We start from the raw sequence: 22,937 nt of genomic DNA, 5'->3' as shown, positions 1-22,937 counted from the left end.
GTAGTCCTCCAGATTAAAGCAGAACCCTCAGGCTGGTATAGCAGGCCAGTAATTTTATCTACTTTATGGCTGCCTGTATCAGACAGAATCCAATTACAGCTATTACACACCAGCAGCAAAGAGGGAGCATGAATCCTTATCAATCTGATATGAACTATACTTTGTACTTTACACACATACAGAAACCCAGTGTTAGTGTGTGTGTGTGTGTATACCCAACAACCATTTCAATGTTGAACATACTGTACGCTGAGATGACAAGCCTCAGTAATGTGGGTAGATGGTGAAGTTTCCCACATCCTGCACATTTTCGTCAGTGAAATGTTTACTGGGTATTGATTTGTGTTCATCACCCTGTAAGTTTGACTGCGTTTGCATGCGTGTGGCTGTTGTAATCTTATCTGCAGGCCTGAAACCAAACTAGGCAGTAATTAGAGACTGTCGGAATGCTTTCAGTCTAGTGATGAGTAAAAGATAAAAAAAAAAAAAAAAAAAAAAAAAAAAAGGAAAGAAATGAGGCATCAAGAGGCGTTAGAGCACACTGAGTGCCTTCCATCCATATGGTACCATCTGTGTGATCATAAAGCAGATTATAAAGCACTTCATCAAATCCTCTAGTGATGCAGCCTAATAGGAACACTCTTTTAGTTTTGATTTGACTTTAAATGACAACTCCAGTTTATTACAACTAAGGTTTTATTTTTCTAGCCTTAGCCATTGTTTCTGTCAGCCATGAATAAAACAAAATAATAAAGTTTTAAAGTGAGGGTAGCTCCTGGTTCCAGAAGTGTATTTCCACATTCTGTATTTCCATTGCAAATTTAAAACTATTGGAAACTGGACTCCCACTGGTAATGTAACAGCCCTATATCTTTTATGTTTTGGCTACTACCTTGGCATTGACAGAAGGCTCTACAATACCCATGAGCCTCGGCTGCTATTGCTATGGAGAAGAAGCCAGTCAAAGGTATGAATTGGGCCAGTTCGAAATGCTTTGTTGTTGCAATTGCTGAATTCATCCAAAATTGAAAGATGTTTAGTTTTCACCCACTGTCAATTTTAAGCTCATGATTGGATGTTTCTTGCATCTTTTGGATTTGTAAGAAAATTCTCCCTTAAAATTTATATGTACACAGTCTTTTTTTGTTAAAGAACCAGAAATTTTCTAATGCAATCAATTAATCGATTATTTCCTCGATTAATCAATTAGTTGTTTAGTCCATAAAATGTCAGGAGATGGTGAAATACGTCTGTTTCCCAAAGCTCAAGATGACGTCCTCAAATGTCTTGTTTTGTCCCGACCAACAGTCCAAAACCCAAAGACATTCAGTTTATTGTCACAGAGGACTAAATAAACCAGAAAATCTTCACATTTGAGAAGTTCAATCAGAGAATTTGGAAATTTTCTTCTGAAAAAATGACTCAATGCTTAACCAATTATCAAAATTGGTTAATCATTTAATAGTTGGCATCTACTCGATTAATCATTGCAGCTCTAGAGAAAATGAAAGGGACTTTCATTCCCACAACTTTGCTGCAGAGATCTGAGGAATACAGCAAGTTTGCTACAACAAAACCCAATCAGGCAAGAAACACGAGCAGCCAGATGATCAAACGGGTTGGTAACAAGCCAGCAGTGTAGTCAGATTATCTAAATTACTTTATTTGGTGGTGAAACCAAAAGTGATTGCACTGAATGTGATTGAAATGCTGGATGCACAGGAAAACTGTGTGCACACAGTATGCTAGGCCTAAGTTGAACCATAGTTCATCTACTTCAAGTGGGTCTGTAAACTGTGATTTTTATCATTCACATTCTCCTCTCCTCTTCCAGCCTAAATTGGCTGACCGCCCTGTTGCTTTGTTCCTTGCTCTTAATGAATACTTTGGGGTGTACAGTATTTATCATAGCTGACAGATATTATGGCCAAAACTACAAAAATAGGACCCAAGTTGAAGGTTAGGACAAGGTTAGGCTTAGTGGTTAGAGATTCTCAATGGCATCCCCCCCTGCAGAGTGTGTGTGTGGGGCAAGTGTCAGTTATATGTGGGGGGGGTGCCGACGTGAAACTGTAGCAGGGCAAATTAAACTGTGGCAGTTTAATACATTGGTTGGAACCCTGCCCTGCCAGGGTTAGGGTTAGGGTACACAGTCGTCTGAAATGATCAAACTCAAACTTGTTTTCCCCTTCTTCTCCATGCCCTTCATTTGACCCTTACCTGTCCACCAGTTTTCCATGGTTGTTTTCCAGGGCTGGGATCAAGTGGTTGCAGTGGGCTGGGGTGGTGGATGGCAGGGGGGAAAGTTTGCAATGACTGCATGATGCTGTTGACCTCCACCGTCTCTTTCCCTTTGCCTCCCTCCTTCCTCCCCCTCAACCTCTGCCCACAGCATGTCCTCCTGAACCGCAAGTCTCAGCATTCACACATGCTCTACTAACTGCTCAAGACACCTTGAAATGCGCACATTGACTTGACACTTCAATTGATTGCAGTGAATGGCATGACTGATGCTGTCTGGAATGAATACCACAGACTGTATATAAAAAAATATTAAGTATATTAAGAGCTGTACAAGCCATAATTCAGTCTGCGCCTCTTACAAACACATGAAATTCAAGTACTACAGCCAGCGGTATAGGTTTTTTGAATAATTTTGAAGAATTCTTGTGGTATTGTGGCTTGCTGATGTCCAGTCAGGACAGTTGGAGGCAACAGGACACAAGTATGTCTAGGCCCGGTTCTTGTGTCTGGTTTTATAAGCAGTCAGCAAAAACATCATCATTGCTATTCCCCTGAAATTTTAGCTTCTGAGATTATAAATCCAGAAAGAGTCTTTTTATCGGTTCCATTTTACAAAATTATGCACAACTAGAAAATATTTTTGGTTACATTTGAAGTCCCAGTGAAATGAAATATACGTTTTCCCAGTTTTAATCCTGTGTCCATGTGTTCATTGTTCATTTATCTCTTGCTGTATGCCAAGTATATGTCAGAAAATCAGTATTTTACGACAAAATCTTTTCTCTTCCTGTAAAATGGTTTCAAATATTTGATGACTCATCCTACACTCAGGGGCATTTACAAAAGTTCATCCAATCAAATGTGACTTTGGGGTGAGTAGCTAGTCACACCCATCTTATAAAATAGCACTTGCAGCATTGTAGAGAGAGATGGGAAGAGATGTGTGTTTGGATATCAGTGGGCAAAAAACTTTGTTTTCATTTCCAAAACAAGGTGTTATCTCGTGCCAGATCATCCTCCTCTTGATCTAACAACAGGTTCGGGTGTGTTTGGAGCCAACAGTCCTCTGTAACTCCATTTCTCTCTGCAGCTGAGCCCTGCCCACTTTTTAATGGTCTAATCAAATGCAAATGATTTAATGTAAATCCTTCTTGTAACTGTACACCGCTCAAATATTCCATTTCACTGGGAAATATGTCACAGTACAGAAGCTAAAGACACTCTAACTTCTGTTCCATGGGGCCTTTAAGAGAGGAAAGAACATTAAAGCCATGGTTATCAAATCAGGTCTATTTTAAATTTAAAGCTGAACTTTAAAAGTTTTACTCTCCTGGTCACAGGTGAAATTATAAATACACATAGCCTCCTCACCTGTAGAACAAGCAATATGATCTATATGATCAGCTGTCCATGTAATAAAGCATATCAAAAAAAGTTATTATAGAACATCTGAGCTTCATTAAAAAGGGGAGATAGAAAACACTCAGTAGCCATTTCTTGGAGGCGAAGTTAAATGTTCTGTTGTGTTGTGAAGTTTGTGTAAGAAGTGTGGATAGAGCAGTGATGAATCGCACTAATGGGGATAACTCAACTTTGTCTGTCCTCAGAGGCTTTCATGGTGATTTACTTTGTAGTTATACATATGAAAAGTGTCAAGTCAAATTAAAAAGATCGGTTCGATGTAAACCCCCCCCCCCCGCATTTCCCCAAGGTGTGGGTGTAGCAGGGAAAAGCACTGTTTGATGCTCCAACAATTCTGTGTTTAAAGCATACTGACGCCCTTGGAGGCTGGCCATCTATGTGTCTAGTTCTCATTGGATGATTAACCATATTACAGGGTATATATCAGCAGTGCTTTTACCCATGCTGTAAAACACCCTGACAAAAGGCCCTGTGCTGAAGTGTGTAAAGCATTCATATATATGTGGAAGTGAAAATATAGTTAAAAGTATACTGCATGTGATGTGAATTCATGTATTGTATGTGACAATCAGAATGAATTATGGCTTGCACGCCCCCCCCCCTCATAATGTACGACCAGTGTGCACACTGGTGTTCAGGTAACTGGATGTAATTGTTGCCCAATATAAGCAGCTATCCTTTTCAACAGCATCCTTTCCGTTTGTTATCATCACAGTACGGCTCAGTCGTTGTGAATAATTTCCTTTTTCGCTCCATCAAGGAAACTGCCTCAGAAATGTCAGCAAATACATTATTCATTCCCTCCGAACCTTTCCCGAAGACCCACCCGCCCGTCTTCTGCTGGGAGGGGTTGGCATGAGTCACTGTCCGCCTCTCTCACCAAGTCCATCTCCACCAGCTGGACTTGTATTGCCAATTTGACCGCAGCTTGCCAGCATCTTGTTGAATGATACGTACCACGTGCCACTGGACTGAGGTCTGCAACGGCCCCTGACTCAATGTGAACGTAATCAGGCTCCACATGAGTCAGTTGTAACTTTGTATGTGTGTACAGGCTGGACTCTGAGTCTGACATGCCTCGCTCCAGTAGACATTTATCTGTTAGACTGGACAGCTGCTACAGTTAGCCTCTAGCTCGGCCTTTAGTCCTAGCTGCTGAACACTCAAACACACATGGATGACATCAGTCCCTGATGTGGTTATGCAGTATAATAACCCTTCCCATAGTTTTAAAAGCTGCCAGTAACCAAAACACTAGATCTTTTAATACTTACCTCAGTCATGTTATTTTCATTTTAAGCTAATATCACTCTATCCGTGCAAGATGCTGAAAGTTTTTATCTATGTTTCTTCACTCCAAGCCAGAGAATTTGCTCCTAGCCAGCAAGTTGAAGGGAGCAGCGGTCAAACTGGCAGATTTTGGCCTGGCCATTGAAGTGCAGGGAGACCAGCAAGCATGGTTTGGTGAGTACACATCACTACTCTCAATTAGTTTTTCTTTTGTGATTCAGTGGTAATTTCAGAGCGTTTAATGTTTGGATTTAAGTGAAATATGTCACTGACAAGATATAGTCCCTGTACAGCCCCAGTACTCTCCATTGGGGTGGGTTATGCAGTTGGTGTGGTGTCACAAATGAAAAATACTTTTCTAATTCAGGTTCTAAAAAAAAGTTTATATTCCTATGTATGTTCTTCAGATATGGTATTTCAAAGGAGGGGAGATTCAGCAAATCACAGTAGTGGTCCAGGAATGTATTTGGTTGAAAGAACTTATGGTGTGCAGTTCTGGAAACTACATTACTTTTAGTGAAGAAAATGTCACCTGTCCTTGGTAATCGTACAGCTGTCATACCTGTCAAGTATAGATAATAAACCCCCATTTAAAATGACTGGTCTTCACAGTATGCATGTGAATACAATTTTACTTTCTAAATTCAAAACCCTTTAAGTTTTTCTGCACCCTCTCTAAGATTTTGCTGATGCACAAATTCAATTTCAGACATCTCAAAATAGTTAATTGTCTCTCAGGTATGAACAGAACATTTGTGTGCTCATTCTGTCTCCTCTCAGGCAAGGTCTTACTGAGCTGATTACAGACATGTGAAACAGAATCATGGAGTTTTTTTTTTGTTTTGTCCTAGTTTAGTAATTCTTTAAACATCCAAATCAAATGAACATCTATAACTATGCCATTTGATCATGCAGAGCCTAAGGCCTAAAGAGACTAGGTGCGCCACTGCTCTCGGCTCTTATACCAAGTTTGAATTGGCTGGAGTTCAGGCCCATTTCTTTCTCCTATTCCCTGCAGAAAAGAGAAATAATTAGTCTATTCCCCCAGCACCAGCCGCCATCTGGAACCAGTTCAGTTTGTGTTCTGACTTACTACTAGGCGTACCAAGCGTCTCATTTCCCAAAGGGTCCGCTGGTACTTTGAGGCTTTTTTTAAAAGTAGGCTGTGAGTCACTGGTCGTGAGCCAAACTACATGTTCACAGAGGGATGTTTTCTTTTCCTGGAGCGTGTTAACCTCAGCTCATAAACTACACTTTATGAGACCACAGCTTTTTAGTTACCTTTTAGGAGACAGTCCTACTGTAACAAGCTTATGATAGACTTCTACATGCAAGGAGGTAGCAAGTTTAGTATCAAGCTAAACAAATTAGAGATGTGTAGCACTGTCAGAGCTTTTATTACTAGTGGGGTTGTACTGAATTATCTCTGTGTGTGTGTGTGTGTGTGTGTGTGTGTGTGTGTGTGTGTGTGTGTGTGTGTGTGTGTGTGTGTGTGTGTGTGTGTGTGTGTGTGTGTGTGTGTGTGTGTGTGTGTGTGTGTGTGTGTCAGGTTTTGCCGGGACACCAGGGTACCTGTCTCCAGAGGTGCTGAGGAAAGATCCCTATGGGAAGCCGGTGGACATGTGGGCCTGTGGTAAGACATTCTGCTAATTTGTATGTTATTGCAGGAAAAAACTGTTGATTTGTCTAATTGAGGCAGGCACACTGAGCAGCTGCTTCGTATTAGTCGCACACAAATGTCACAGCCTGAAACAGCCAGTCAGACGCCTTCCCCAGGGAGTATCAAAGAGGGCTGCCTCTACTTCAAAAGAATGATGAAGTTCTCCGGTGATTAGGACAGCTCTGAATGTGCTTCAGAGCACAACAACACAGCCATGTCAATCTCTGTTAAGCCACCGTCAATAAAACTAAACACATGTTGCATGTCATATTAAAAGCCTACCATCAGCTGAAAGGGCGTTATCCTTTCTCTTTCCTGGTAGGCTTTTAATGTGAAACATCTACAGGAAATGTTGAGTTTCATTGATTGTAGCTCAATACTGTGAATCACAAGTAATTGAAACTAATCAGTGAATGAAAACAGCATTTTTTTTGTTTAAAACTAGAAACTCAGAGCAGCAGATGGTGGCAGGTGGTGACTATGACATGGCTAATATACATTATGCTGAATTTAAAATTTTAAAAACGGAACAATTCAACAGCAAAGTAGCGTGCAAAAGATCACCGGGCCAGAGTAAATTAGATGTCAACAAATTATGGTGATAGTAGTTGTAAAGTAGTAGAATGAAGAGGTAAATTAGGTTCATAAACCCTCTGACACACCTCTCGCAGAATAACACCTGGTTGCAAATGATACTCTCCATAATAAATGTTTTTGAATTGACTTTAGTTTTTGATTATCTTTGATCTGTGTGTGTCTGTGTGTGTGTGTGTGTGTGTGTGTGTGTGTGTGTGTGTGTGTGTGTGTGTGTGTGTGTGTGTGTGTGTGTGTTCGTGCCGCTCTCCAGTACAGAGGGCTCCGACCTCTTGAATTAATCATTGATGACACTCACTACACTTCTGATGGGCCAGGCCACCTGGGCCTGAGATGTCAAACACACACACACACACATACACACGCTCTTTTACACACACCTGTGCTGACTCACAGTCCACAGAAACAATAGTCGGTGTTGTGTTTGTGGTCACGCTGTCTCATTGCCAGACAGAAGGCCTTTCATCTATTTCCTGGCTATCATCCAGCCAATCAGAACCCACGGTTCCCAGTTACACCAGCAAAGACAAGCACTTGGTTTGTGTCTGTTGCCACGCTGTTCTTTATTTAGACATCATACAAATTGTCTATATTTATCTATGTCTTTATTTCTCACTTCACAGACTGTTTGTGCAAAGCTATGGATTTGATAGTTGACTCATTAACTTTGTTGTATGATTTTGGAAGGTCAACTTGTGTGTATTGATATCTAAGTGAGCTGTCTGTGTGTGTGTGTGTAGGTGTGATCCTCTACATCCTACTGGTGGGATATCCTCCATTCTGGGATGAAGACCAGCACAGACTCTACCAGCAGATTAAAGCTGGGGCTTATGATGTGAGTTTTACACTTTCTGTGTCACTCTCTCACTTTCTCACCCTCTTAATTAAATCATTTTTTTTGAAATGTTGATATTTCCCTACTGTTTACTCCCTCTCCTTCTTTATATTTCTGTCAGTGTCTGTAGGAAAAGTGTAGCAGAGCAGACAGGCTGTGTAAACATGTGTGTGCCCGAATACAAATACGTTATTCGGCAAAGCACAAATAGTGGGTTTTTTTAACAAATATTTGTTTCATACAAATATTTTTAAAATTATTTGTTTTTGGGAAGAAAAAAACAAAATCACATACCAGCGAGCAGGTCAGTTTTAGTCACTATCTCAGTCTCTCTCCTCTGCTCCACTGTTACGTCTATCAGCAGGTCTCAATGAGGGGAGTCACATCCACCTGCTACATGACGCGTATTTCTTAATTTGGACATCACTTTAATTTTCATCTTTAATTTTCTAAAATTAAAAGCGTAATAAAAACAAAAACAGGACTTTTAAGTCTCTTTCCACTTTTATTCGAATACAAATACAAATAATTTTGCTGCCTCAACAAATACAGATACAAATACAAATACTGGCCCCTCTGCACATCCCTAGTAAACATCATCTTGTTCTCTACTGACCAACCTGCCAGATTGGTGGGAGGAAAGGGAGATGGAATGAAATATGTTAATAAAAACATAAAACTTATAAGTCCAGTACATTGGACCTAAAGCTTGAGCTGGGTCAGATCACCTACACTGTTAATGCACTGGCCTTGTCTACACACAGAAATGACAATGAAACAGCAAGAATACGAATATGCAGTGAAATTCCTAAACAATGTTAATCAGAAATCACACAGGGCAACATCACCATAGTAACAGTCACAGATTAATCCGGAGCTGATGAACACACAGAGATGTGGTTATAGTTTGAAGGTCTACTCTGTGTAGTGATACTGAAACTACTACTTTTTGATCCCTTAATTTGGGGAATCTACACATGTTTTTCTCATTTAAGAAAATATTCTAAACAGCTCAATGCATCAAAGTTAAATAAAGAATTTTGTCTTAATAAAATAAAGTAAAAGTTAGGAAAGTTTTCTCATTCAGGGTTAAGTCACAAGGTATCTGATCAAAGAATGAGTAAACAAGCCTAAGAATCAGACCAGGTGTTCGAGGTAAACTTTCAAAACATGACATGACACATATATTTCTTTTGGTTATTATAGTAATCAGGTCCAATACAAGGCCCTAGCCTCGAGTACCTACATATAGATTGTTGGATGTTCTTACATATTTGTATAGAAACAAGGAAATAGAGTTGTTTTCTGTCATCTATAAAGATCAGTATCATAAGAACCAGTGCATGTGGCAGTTTAGTCAATAACTACAATTTTATTGCAATTTGTTAAAGGATATGCAAATATTTTTAATAACATGCAGACATAATCCAGATATCTGTTAACACTGGAGATGTAAAAATAGATATTGGGCAATGTATTGAAGATTGATCGGGGAATCTGTCAATGAACAGATGTAAAAAGAGAGCGATTTGTGATCTTTGTTTTGTGTTTAAATAAAATAATTTCTTTAAAAGAGGGAAAAACGTTGAGTTTGGATTAGCGGGATGTTGTAAATGGTTTCTGTGATGTTTCTTCTGCAACAGTTCCCTTCTCCAGAGTGGGACACAGTGACTCCAGAGGCCAAAGACCTGATCAACAAGATGTTGACCATTAATCCAGCCAAGAGAGTGACTGCAACAGATGCACTCAAACACCCCTGGATTTGTGTAGGTGTCACACAAACACACAACTGAGATCCCAGGTTTTCTTCTAACAAATTCAATAGTATGTGAAAACAGCTTCCAACACCACACACTTGTGTTTCTGTGTTCACAGCAACGCTCCACTGTGGCGTCCATGATGCACAGACAGGAGACTGTGGAGTGCCTGAAGAAATTCAACGCTAGAAGGAAACTCAAGGTCAGTGGCAACGTAGGCTGTCGAACATGTTCCGATCCCCTCTGACCGTTTAGTATTCAACTGCTGCATTCACATCTAGTTAGGAAGTTAATAGATTTGGTATTTCTTCCTGAAAACACCACGTCACTGGAAAACGCTCGAAAAATCAGCAGCAGAATATCTAATCATTAACCTCTCAGCCTGCGTAAACACAGTAGTCTGTTTCTCTCAGTGTGCATTTCTCTCTTCATAGGGTGCTATCCTGACCACAATGCTCGCCACTCGCAACTTCTCAGGTAGGACTGATCCACTTATAACGCTGCTTTATTCCTTCTAGCACTGCCAGAAGTGTCGGTCTCTTACACGATGATGCCTCGTTGACAGAAATCCTGTTCTTAACGACTGTTTTTCTCCTTGAAACCTCCTGAACTCATTCTTTATTTGAATATTGTTTAAGATGCTGCTCTTTTGAGTGCAGCTGTTGTTCAAATGTGCTGGCCTTTAAGAAGCTCCATCTGTCCTCCATTTTTAGTCGCTATCAACAGAGACTGAATGACCACACAGATCGATGCAGACCCATCTCCACATCCCTTTAAAGGGCAAAACATTTCAACTGAGTCTAACATTGATTGTATCTCTTATGACAAACGACAGGCTAGCTTACATTTTATTATTAACGTGTTACTTTTGTAATATCTAAGCTTGCTGGTGTTAAGTCAATATCAGTGCGCAGTTTCAGTGTAAACATGCCCTCGGTGTTTACTTTTGTTTTTCTTCCTCCCCCCCCTCTTGTGTGGTTACTCGTGTAAGGTAAGAGTTCTTGTTGTAGTTGGCACTTGTTCAGTGTCACGCTACACTGTGAGGTTTGGTCCTGAGGCACGACATGTCTACTAAAACACCAGTGTAGAGCTTTCAGCTGATGTCATGCATCTGTTGGTGGCCATGATGGAGGAAAACATGTCAAATAAAAATGTTTAACATGCAAATGATCAGATGGTGATAAAAGTCAGGATGACATATGATAGTTTGTGTTGCTACATTAATCCTGGTGATGAATAAAGGCCCCAAATGTATTTGTTCAATGAATATTGTAGATTTAGATGTTTCAATTCGAAAAAGGAAACATAATTCACAAATATGATGATACTTTGTCAAATGTAAAACATAATTTGTTTTATGTGTACATACTTATAAATCATTGTATGTATATGTCTACAGTATATAGTAATTTCTCATATATACACATATGTATAGATTTGTCATATGTGCACTATAGAATTCTATGTAGGCTCAGATCTATATATTTAATCTATATATATATATATAATATAGGTGTCATAGGGTATACATCCTCCTACATAGTCATTTGTGATATGTAAATGTAATGTTTATGTACAGAATCATTTATTATATTTAGTTTTGCCACATTACTCTTTTTACACATGAAAGCCTCCCCCCAAAAAAGATTTGTTTATACATATTGTGCACACCAGTATAAATTACTAGTCATATGTACTGTATATATACCAGCTTAACAGCCATAGAGTGTAAACCATAAAGTGTATAGTGTTTTATGAATATAGGCCAGAATCGATATATTTTATTAAAATAGGCCCAAGTTTTACATATTTCAATTGACAGAAAACAGAACAACCATCACAACATGATCATTTCTTATGTATAGATTTCATTTGAAGTATTCAGAATAACATGGAGAAGTGTTTTTCGTAGTAGTTCATCTTATTTACATGTGCCAGGAATCCCACTTATATTACTGTTAAACTACAGGCACAGAGTCAGTGAGGTGTGGAACACATATAGGCAGCATAACAGTGAACATTAAAGCCCCTATGTGTCACATATGGAAATGTTTGACTATAAGTAATGTGATTACTAGTAAACAGAAAACCAAAGTTAAGCCATCAGAACAATTTGAATGTTGCTATGATCATATAAAATGTACATATAAGGACTTGAAGTTGACTCACAAAAAAAACTGCACCTGATGAGACAATTTTGTTTAAGCTGTATAGACTTACTACAATATATATTATTACAATGTAATAATAATCCACATTTTTCTTACTAAATTTTCCTCCACTATGGCTGCTAAAAGATATTTGATGTCACTGCAAAGCCTCTATCAGTTACTAATTATGCACATGTCTTTGATTAATAAATCACTCCTGCCAATAAAACCTTCACACATGATGCACAAAACCCCTCAAACCCCCCCCCCCCCCCCCCCCCCCCCCCGCGCTGCTCTCTGCTCTCCCTCACACTACCAATCATCTCCTTGCATGTTAACTGAAGAGCAGGTGGTCGTCCGTCGACCGCCGAAACCTGAGGAAACAATCACCTCTCACATGATTTTAGCTCACTCCTCCTTCACATTTCAAACAGTTTTTGTCGTGTGTTTTTAGATTTTCACAAAGGGAAGTGCTCGAGTGAAAGTGGGCAGAGAAAAGAAAAGAGAAACTAAAGAGCTCACTTCCCTGGACGCTGCTGCCAGTGCTTCCTATAGTCTTGTCAGAATGATCTAATTGCATGTTCCAGACTAATGATTCACTAAGTTTTATTTCACCCCCTTGACTTGATTTGCATTTTTTCTCTACTGCTTTCAATTCTAGCCGGGCTCACTTTGAGGTTGCTAGTAATTGGCCGGCATTGAATAGACATTTGTGTGTGCTTGTGTGTGTGTGTGTGTGCTTGTGTGTGTGTTCATTTCAACTGATTTCCTTACATTGTTATCTTTTTTTTTTTCTTGACAGCAGCCAAGAGCCTGCTGAACAAAAAACCGGATGGTGTCAAAGTAAGTTCAGCTTCCGTCTCACTGTTCACACTTCTTTGTTTTTATTCCTGGTACAAAAAGGTTAAATGTTCCGTCCTGCTGTTTTATGTACTGCAGTATATCAAACCGCGTCCTTCAAGTGTTTCTCAAACGTTGTAACATTGTCACTGAACTCTGCACCACTGTTCGGGTAGAAACAGGAGCTCGAGTTGCCTCAGTGAGTGAAATCTGTCTTTCCTAAGCAGCTGTGATGGAGATTTCCCCAACAATGATCCCCCTCTGCTTTGTCACTCTCGGGAGAGAGAGAGGGAGGAACATCTATTGTCTGAGCTAAGAAAACTGTTGTTAATAACTGATGATTAAATTTGGATTCATGGATGGGTGATGGGCTTTCTCCACTCAGCTGTCATAAGATGAAATTCCTCCATTGACACCACCAAGAAGTGTGTGTGTGTGTGTGTGTGTGTCTCCTGTTTCCACATCTCTAAATCAGTCACTTAATTTCACCCTTGTTAAGGATGGTGATGAGCCAGACTCTCTTCCTTCACCAGAAACACTCACATCTCTAAAGTTGTCCTGTTTTTTTTGGACACTTGCACCTCAACATCTACATCACTCTAAATCCTGCTACCTCACTGTGGAGCAGTTCTCCTGTGCGCTCTGTAGATTTATTTCTGACGTATTTTCCTTTTAATCACACTTTCTTTTCCTTGGCTTTTTTTTGAGTTTTTCTTTTTCGGTCTTCTTAACCACAGTCATAACTGTTTCCACTGTTAACTACCAACCTCTCATCTGTTCAATCCAAACAAACGACTTCTTCAAATTAATGAGGCTTGACGCATAGCTGTGGAGAATTTTTCCCAGGAAAGTGCTATCACACATGAGCAAATACAGATGAAAAGATTTCATAAACTAAATATGAGCATAATCACAAGCAATAAAGACACTTAAATGCTTCTCTGGGCTGATATCGATCACTTATATAATGTCATTAGAAGGGACTGATCGGAAACAGATTATCACTTTGTTCCTGTTTGTATGACAAATTAGTTTTTGTGCTGAGTGTAGCATGCTTGATCATTTCTAAATCTAACCAGAAAGCATGAAAACATGCATTAGAAAATGAGTTTGTTCTCTAGATTGTACAGTCAGGCCTAGCTTCATTCTCTCTCTCTCTGGTTGTGTTGTGGCTGCTCAATGCAGAAAAGGAGGACAGACGGTACAGAACATTTAAGGGTGAGCTTGCTGCTGCTTGTTAGTCAGATTGACACCTGCTGTGGGTAGTTAGCAGTAGAAAACCTTTGTTTATACATTACCTCACAATGCTGCTGGAGGCTGGGGAGGCACTGCATGACTGAACACAGTGAAAGCAACACACAGGGAGTTGGTATGGAGAGAAGTCTAGCTGCATTTCCAAGATACTCGCTGTTCAGTCATGTGTTTTTAAAAAAAGCAGAGACATAATACTCATTCTGTTCATATTAATGATATTTAAGACTGAATTAAAAAAGACATATATTTTTGGACGTTGAAGTACCAAATCATTCATCATCAATCAAAAAATATTTTCAAACACAAATAAGTCTTCTATACATGATCAGGACCAAAGCTACCATTGAGTTCATGCTTTGAAACAGCATTCACACCTTCAGTTAACTCAATAAATGAAACAAAAAAATCCCAAGAATAAAAAAAAAAACTCTAAAGACCTTTTTAGGGCAGATCAAATTTTGTATGTTGCCTTGCTAATGTTGAACAGATCAAGGGAGTGTCTTAAAGTTAATCTTCCGTCGATGTATATAAGGGAGATGACACAACATTGATGGTGTTTTCTCAGTTGAAATATTAAATTTGTACACAAACCAACCAAATTCAAATTCAAACCTTTATTATTAGAAATAACCAGAGCAGGAGACCAGTTCAGACCAAAAAGTTGCTGATCAATTCCTGTTCTTGTCTGATATGGATGACAGGAAATCATCTATGTAAAAAGCAGCAACTCAGCCAGTACTGTAAGATCAACTTTAAGGTTGTCATATAGTGTGTCCCCAGCCTAACAACAAATTGTAGAGAGTAGTTTTATTTTTTCAGGGCTGAAACTTCTTTCCACATAGTGCAAATAGATTATATGAAATCCTGACCCTACTCCTTGTACAGTAGACTCAGAGGTAAAATAGTGCTCTAGCTTTGATCGTGTCTAATAGTACTTTAGTGTTGGAGCCATAGCAGATTCTTGAGTCCACCTTGTTTTGAAGAGTACATTTTTGAAGCCTGATTCATTTCCTTTTCCTGTTTTTTGGAAAGTGTTGCTGGCCTCCCTTTATCAGTGTGTGTTTACACTGTACATGAGCACGTTATGAGACTTAGCTGGGTGTGCCATTGTGTGTTCCATTCAAACATCAAATCCCAGGATGGTCAAAAAATGTCACTGTATATTCCAGGTTTGTGACACCAGTAGGTGGAGTTTACATGTTACAGAATACTCCAAAAACCTGACGATGACTGTTATACTGTGCTAGTGTGCATGAATGAATAGGCTGCATAGTGTTCTAGATACTAGCTGACTTTTCAGTGATCGCAGGCTGTCTTCAATGTGAACCTGACCAAATATCCTGCAGCACAAGTAAATCAATGTCAATGAATCTGTAGTTCAGTTAGTGGATTAATTGGAGGAGTAAGCAAGTTTCAGCTATATGTGATTTCTTTCCAGAGTACCATGACTCCCTCAGCCAGAAACCCAACTGCAATTCATCCAGATAAACAAGAATACATCAACAGTCCAGTTTATCAGGACCCAGGAGTCCCCACAACTTACTGCTATGTTTTGAGCAAATGACTTCATCTATGATGTCATGTAGTTTAGCTTGCACAAATAGTAAAATGGATAAATAGGACCATGTTTGCTTGCATCAGTATCTCAGGTTATAGCAACTGTGGCAGACCTAAAAGCTGGTGTCGCCTGTGAGTTCAATTCATAAATCTATGGTTCACTTGTGCACGTGCAGTACTCAAGTCCTACAGCAAGAAGCAGCAGCAGCTTGTAGCCTGCTGAAAAGCAAAAGAAGAAGAGTTCAACCAATCATAGCACGGGATTCATTCCTCCAGCCTTCACCCAAATGTCAGCGGGGATATGGTCCATACATCCATGATATGGTCATACTTGACAAATACGTAATGACATTACAAGAGACTGCAAATCGATAACATGTCACTGATTTTAACCCTCTCGATCCCCCTTCTCACTCCAGCTGGCTATTTCCTCAAGTGAGGACGCTACTTTTAACTCCTTTGTAAACATAAACGGACTGGAGTGGATGTGGAAAACTGGCAAAGTAACGTTAGGATATATTGTCCGTATGTCTCAGATTGTAAAACGTGACTTTTTCATAGTGTGTATTCATAATAATTGTTTATTATAATAACATTAACGTTACCTAGAAAGTTACCAGGAGGCATGTGTGCGCAGGTGTGTGTAAAAGGCAGAATGAGCCTGTAGCCTGCTAGGTGTGTGTGTGTTGGCGCTGTAGTCTGTAACTTTGCCTACTCCAGGAAAATTTCAAGGAAACAACCCCTCACTGCAGTTTAAGTACAGTGCATCCCTCACATTTTTGTCAGTTTGCTGCATGTGTGCACATGATGTACACATGTTATGTGTATGTTTGCAAATTATGTACAATAATTCATTATTCGAACAGCAGTGATTTGCATCTGATACATCTAGGTCGCAGAAGTGGTACTCAAAAAATTTGTCCAGGGTTGGCAAGTCTAAATGTGACATAAGCTTGTTACAGTCGACCACTCCGGCCTGAATATAAGATGACTCTGATTACAAAAGGCCTGTTTGTAACAGCTGTTTACTGATAAAGTACAATATATGATATCTTTTACATGTATAGTCATTTTCAAATGACTAGAAAACACAGGATATCAATAAAAAAAAATAACCAAGCACTCACATTTTTAATTAAGGAATCTATAACTAGGTGGTATTTCTAATTCCATTTTACCCTGTCAAAGAGAACAGCATTAACCAATAATCAATCACAAGGTGATTAACAACTAATCGAGAGAGAGAGATGAGACAGAGGAGAAAGAATTACACGTCTAGTCTATCAGTTTGAGAACTGTTTGGCCTTTTTAGCCATGCTAGCAACTAAGGATGGCAACATTGGCCAGGTGGTCCACTACTTCGGTGACTGAAATATTTGTACAACTATTAAGATGGATTGCCATGAAATTTGATACAAACATTCATGTTCACCACAGGATCAGTAACTTTTGATCCCCTGACATTTTCTCTAAGGCCACCAGCAAGTCAGAATGTCACGTCCAATGCTTCGGTTTATGACCTGCAACGCTAATCACAGTCCCATCAGCCTCAGCTGTATGTTGTGTGTAATGCTGTTAAGCAAACTGTTGTTAACATGGTAAACATTGTACCTGCTAAACATCAGCATGTTAACACACTCATTGTGAGCATGTTAGCATGAGGGAGTTAGCTTCAAGCTCAAAGTGGAGTTGTGCCAAACTACAGCTTCACTGAGCTTTTAGCTGACAGTATAAAATATACCACAACAGTTCAAAGTAAGAATCCCAGACCAGCCCCTCTCCCCTTGCCCTATCCACTCCCCCTCAGTTTGCACATTCACATGGAGGTTCGCAATTTTAGGGACCTTCCCAATCAAATTAGCGCGGAGTGTAAGTGGACTGTGAAACCCTTAAATAGTGAGTCTGCATCGGTGCATGCTTATGATCATCCTAACAGGAAGTGCATGTGCAACAGGAGAATTGCGGAAACAACATATAAATGTAAAAGTTCCATCTTTCTACTTTGTCAAGTATTTTAGATCAAGCACACACACACATTTGTCACTTTGTCCCTAAGGTCGCTTGACTTGTAGCAAACCCACAAATGCTTGTATGCATGCACAGCCTACATAAAAATAAATTAAAATATGTCATATTTACCTCATGTCTCATTCTCATAAACTGTGAAACAGCATAACAGCTGTGCAAGCACGGCGTCTATCCGTTGCCATGGTGACGGCTGCTTCGTTGTTCCGGTAAAGTGGCAAGAGCGTCCCATAATTTGTCTATTCATTTATACCCTCCCCTTTCATCAGAAGTGCCCTCCACAGCTGCAAGTGTAACTTGATTTGGAGTGACACTTGGTGGTGGAGTGGTAGTGGGTAGGGACTGGTTTGGGATTGGGCCTGAAAGTGGTTGGTGGTGAAACAGCTCCAGAGAACAACTCAAATAGAAAACAAAAAATAACTATTGAATTTTTGAAAAAACATTTTGCAGTCTTTTTGTTAGGTGTTACCAGCGTTGATATTCTGAAGTCACAGTTTGAGTCCCAAAGTTGCAAATTGCACAAATTGTGTCATTTCCTGCTAGAATAAAATGAAGTATGTTGATTTATTGTATACTAACTGCAAAAAACAGTATACTGTGTGGATAAGTATACAGTATAAACTGCATACAATTTGTATGGAAGTGGAACACAGCTTAGTCTTGTCAAAACTGTAATTTCAGAAAAAGCAAATTCAGGCCATATCGTGTATATAATCCCCTTAACTTTTCCTTGTGGCTCTTTGTGTTAAGTAATAAACCCATCCAATTAAATCAGATTTTTATTGTAATTCTTTTTCCCAAAGATAGAATTCTGTTTTTAGCAGGAGAACAGTGTGCATGAGAATACTATATCATGTCAGGTACTGTCCATTTCTTACAGGCAAACAGCATTCAGACTCTTTCTGGTTTTACTGTGGTACAGGCAGTAAGCAGTGCCCATGCAACAAGGAGAAGAGTAAAAAAACAGTTTTACCTAATTCATCATTCTTCTACCAAGTAATTGAATCATTTGTTTCACTCCAGACTATCTGTCTCTCTTTATCTCTCTTTGTCTAGCTTTATGAGCAGGCAGGCGCCTGATAAAAATTTGGTTTATGAACTCTCCTTTTTATGAGCTTAAGTGATTTTACACAGTATACTGGGAGGTTTATTTGCTGCTGTCTAGTGCTGGACATGTCGCACATATGATGCACAGTGATGGACTGACTTAATGACACCCGCCATTCTTGACAGCAACTCTTGAGCACAATGTTCCACTTTTCCCTCCACAGCAGCTGCTTGAAGACCGATTGTTTGGACACTAAGCCTTGTCACTTCTGCCCTGTCTCGTCTGTCTACCTGTCTGTCCACTCTGTCCCTCCAGATCAACAACAAGGCCAATGTGGTCACCAGCCCCAAAGAGCCTGTCCCCACTCCTTCTCTGGTACACTGTCTGCCTGCCCGCCTGCCTGTCTGTATGCATGACCCTGTCTCTGTCTAACTACCCAGCTGTCCGTACTTTCAGTGGCATCTTTCCCGATTACGCAGTTCTGTTGAACTCCACGCCTTTCTGACTTTGTCGATGGTGGTTGTTTTGCTCCATAAAGCTTTAAGAACCACAAATGTCTTCAATGGTTGTGTAACATGAGCCGTCCACACGCACTTATGGATTGCTTTATTGCATTGCCACATTGCTGTACATGATCTACATTTTCCTTTGTTGTTGATGATGGCTGTAATGGCAACCCTGGGGCCATTGCATGTCAACCGTGGCTAATATACTGTTGCCACAGGTTTCAAGCCTTTGTTGTTAACCAAACTGGAGACAACACTGGTTTGTTATTAGGTTGGGACTTTGAGAGTTGCAAAGCTGGAGGAGCCACTTGCTTCAGAGGTATTTCTTACCATTGTAAATACCCATTTGAATATTTGTTGATAATAACCTCAATATTCATCAACAGAGAAACACAGGAGTCTCCTGGATAATAAACCAATACCATAGGTTTATGTTATGGGCAGCAGTTTTAATTATTTCAACCTAATTTCTGAGACGTCATGCTGTCTTTCCATCAGTTTGGTATGATCAGTTGCTCTAAATACTACAGTACCCATAAGCCTCAACTGCTGCTGCTGCTTTGGAGAAGACGCCAGTGAGATGCACCAAACAGACATTGTTGCAAACAAGGACAAAGAACACACCATAGTTGTAGAATTCATCTAACATTAAACCAGAATAGTAGTAAGTAAATGGATTATCAGGTTTGTGCTAAGCGTAATCTTTAGCTTCTGCTTGGCGTTAAGGATAAACACAACACAAACAGAATTTAAAGTTTGGTCATTCTATGTTTCTTACTCATATGCTCCTTGGGAGATTTAGTTGACTTCTCTCTACAAAGAATACTTCAACATTTTGGGAAATTATTAGTTTGACATCATTATTTAGTCACTTTCTTTCTGAGAGTCAATATTAATCTGTGTGTTAAGTAGGGAGCTGGAGTCAGGACGTTGTTAGCCTAGCTTAGCATGAAGACTAGAGGCAGGGGGAAACAGCTAGCCCGGCTTTTGTCTGTTCAAAAATACACCTCTAAAGCTTAGTAATAAACGCATTGTATCTTGTTTGTTTAATCTATACACAAAAAGAAATGTAAAAACTACAGTTTGTGGTTTCAGGGGTAGTTACATACTAGAACTATTTCTTGTCGAGGAACAGCTAGACGCAATCACTTCCCAAAGTCCTGTTGTCACAGTGAGGTTGCCAAGTTTGGTACCATTGTGCCTGTAGTACCTTTGGGAGTCACCAGAAACACTGCACATTGGTGCTGGGTAGATGGATACACTGTTGTTCATCAAGAAATAGTTCCAACATGCAGCTCTGCCTACAACCACAAATTGTCATTTTTATTTTATTTTTTATTTTTTTCAGGTAAACAAAAAAAGAAAGCGTCTGATCTTACTGCCAAAAAGAACGAAAATTTTCAAAAATGTTGAACCTTACCTTCAAAGTTTTAGATTTGTACCTTTTTTGACTTTTTTTTTTTATCAAATAACTTTTTTCTAGCACCGTCTTTTGTACCAATGATTCAATCAGGAGAGTTTCATGTTTATCTAATTAATACAATACAACACAATACAATAATTATTGATGATGCAAAAAATGACTTCCAGAATCATGGACACCCAAAATAACTCCTTCCGCTTTGCTTCTCTATAGAAGAAGCCTGATTGGCTCACTGTTACACTCACAGTATCCATACACACATACAGCACTAAGCCATGACCACAGTAGCATTATCCTGACTAGGGACCATGTACTTCTGCCAGAAAACATGATCATTACTGTGACGAGTTCACCAGTAGATCACCCAGCCTCGCCTGTCAGGGGTTTTACTCAAAGTTACATCATGTTACACAGCTCAGCTGGGACACTGTGAACACAGCAGCAGTGTACAGCAAACAGTTTTGCAATAGCATGTACTGCACTTGTGACTGGGAAATCCATCCTGACAATGTACTTGTTACTTTTCTGTTACATGGATTTTGATCATTTTTTTGGCGTAATAAAGATATATGTTTGTATTTATGAAGTTGTGTGTAATTGGTCATATGCCTGCCTTTTATGTAGTCATGTTAACCTTTCCTGTGTGTTTTAGCTGTAGAAAAACCATTTGCGCTCTACAGCCGTTTGCCAGGAAATGCAGATATGTAGTCTTTTAATAGATCATCTAGCATGTTATCTGTGTTTGATGTCAGTTATTGTCACTTTCCTGTCAGTGTTGGCTAAATCTTGATGATCATCTGCAGTAAAAGACTTGATAAACTTGAGGGAAGTGTTCACAACTTCCATTACTACAACATCCCTTCTATCTGTAATAGTTCTGTAGTATAGTGATTCTGTTTTTAGCAGCTTAGTCATTTTGCCTTTCTTCCTTCACAACTTCTTTTTTTCCCTGTTGAAAATGACCTTTCTGTCAAACTTCCTTTCTAACTCACTTTCATTCTGCACCAACTTCTCTTCCTACTGTTGGTCCTCTCATATCAGGAGCCTCAAACCACTGTTATCCACAACCCTGCTGATGGAAACAAGGTATACAGTTAACCGGATGCTAGTGTGAAGCATTAGCTTGCTGGTGACTTGTGCGCCATTTAGAATAGAGCCTTAAAGTTGTTTCTGACAATGATGTTCGTGTGCTGTTGGATGTTCTCAACACTCGACAAGGGACTATGGATTCTGTTAGATATCGCATGCTGTTTACAACTGTTGCATGTAATTCTTTGACTTAATGTTTCTTGGTCATCTGTGGGTACATTTTTGTGTTTTAACAATACTATTCTGTTGTTTTCTGCAGTTGTCATTATGTATGATCTTCAGTTACGTCAGAGAGTTACAATGAGTTTGTGTCATCTTACATGTCATTGCTTAAACCTCTGAGAAGCATGTGCTACTATTGTCATTGTAACGTCAGTCAGTTTTACAGTTGTGTGACAGAGGGATTATGCATGATGTTGGAACAGAATAAACATGCAATAACATGGATGCCAAAGCTGTTCCAAGCCAAATCCTTATCAGAATAGCCTCAACTCCATCAAACGTGTCTAGGTGATTTGCCTGTGCAGATGTATGGATCTCCATCATCTTGTATAATCCATAAGATGACAGTTTGAGAACATGTGCATGCTTGTATCTTTTGCTTTGTGCGGTGACATGGTGAATGGTGTAAGCTCATAGTGTAGCAAACGTGTTGTTGTGCATAGTACAAGTGTTGTGCAGAAACATAAGTGAACAGAATGTGCAGCCTTGCTTAAGTCATCACTTGTAGCGATGTAATATTGTGTGGGTTTTTTTTATCAGATATTTGTTAATCCTCAAGTAATGATTGGACCACAGTCCAAGTAATGTGTCATGCAAGATGAGATATTGCTTATGTAACAGTGTGATGAAAAAGGAAGCACGTGTTTTTATGAGTAAAGGAGTTTAGTTTTGGCTGTCATTCCTATCAGTAAAAATAAGCTTGTTCCTAACAGTAATTGCTGAGATCTGGGAACATGCTGACATTGCAAGAAGACGGCAAGAAACACAAGCAGTTAGACGATCAGACACACTTACTTGGAGGAGAAAACAAAGATGAACAGTACACTTATTACCTGTAAACATAAGTCACAGTTTATAGACCAAATTCCTGGTTCAACTTTCAGCTACTGTACTTACTATGGTTGGGCTAACTATATCAAAAATTCTGTATGTTTGTAGTAAGTCCACCAGTGTCCACAATTTACTTTTATACTGCAAAATGTCAAGCTCACTACATATCTTAGTCACAGTTCTTTAACAT

At 39.4% G+C, this 22,937-nt stretch overlaps 1 protein-coding gene across 11 annotated transcripts in view; it reads left to right on the top strand.

Annotated features, from left to right (window-relative positions):
- The window catches only part of camk2d1 (calcium/calmodulin-dependent protein kinase (CaM kinase) II delta 1), a 110,124-nt gene that overhangs the window by 73,415 nt on the left and 13,772 nt on the right, over positions 1–22,937 (top strand). For 2 of the 11 annotated variants that reach the window (XM_067580431.1, XM_067580432.1), the window contains exons 7-15: positions 5,028–5,130; positions 6,506–6,589; positions 7,951–8,045; positions 9,689–9,811; positions 9,921–10,004; positions 10,237–10,279; positions 12,758–12,795; positions 18,992–19,051; positions 21,647–21,691. In XM_067580431.1, the coding sequence (XP_067436532.1) occupies positions 5,028–5,130; positions 6,506–6,589; positions 7,951–8,045; positions 9,689–9,811; positions 9,921–10,004; positions 10,237–10,279; positions 12,758–12,795; positions 18,992–19,051; positions 21,647–21,691 (675 nt within the window). Of the gene's footprint in view, positions 1–5,027; positions 5,131–6,505; positions 6,590–7,950; positions 8,046–9,688; positions 9,812–9,920; positions 10,005–10,236; positions 10,280–12,754; positions 12,796–18,991; positions 19,052–21,646; positions 21,692–22,937 lie in introns of all 11 variants that reach the window. The other 9 variants (XM_067580429.1, XM_067580430.1, XM_067580434.1 and 6 more) reach the window with 5 other exon arrangements.

Source organism: Thunnus thynnus, chromosome 22, assembly GCF_963924715.1.
Source record: "Thunnus thynnus chromosome 22, fThuThy2.1, whole genome shotgun sequence".
In the NCBI taxonomy this organism is placed as follows: domain Eukaryota; kingdom Metazoa; phylum Chordata; class Actinopteri; order Scombriformes; family Scombridae; genus Thunnus; species Thunnus thynnus.
Note: the sequence above shows the minus strand (reverse complement) of the source record. Positions and strands in the feature narration are given on the sequence as shown.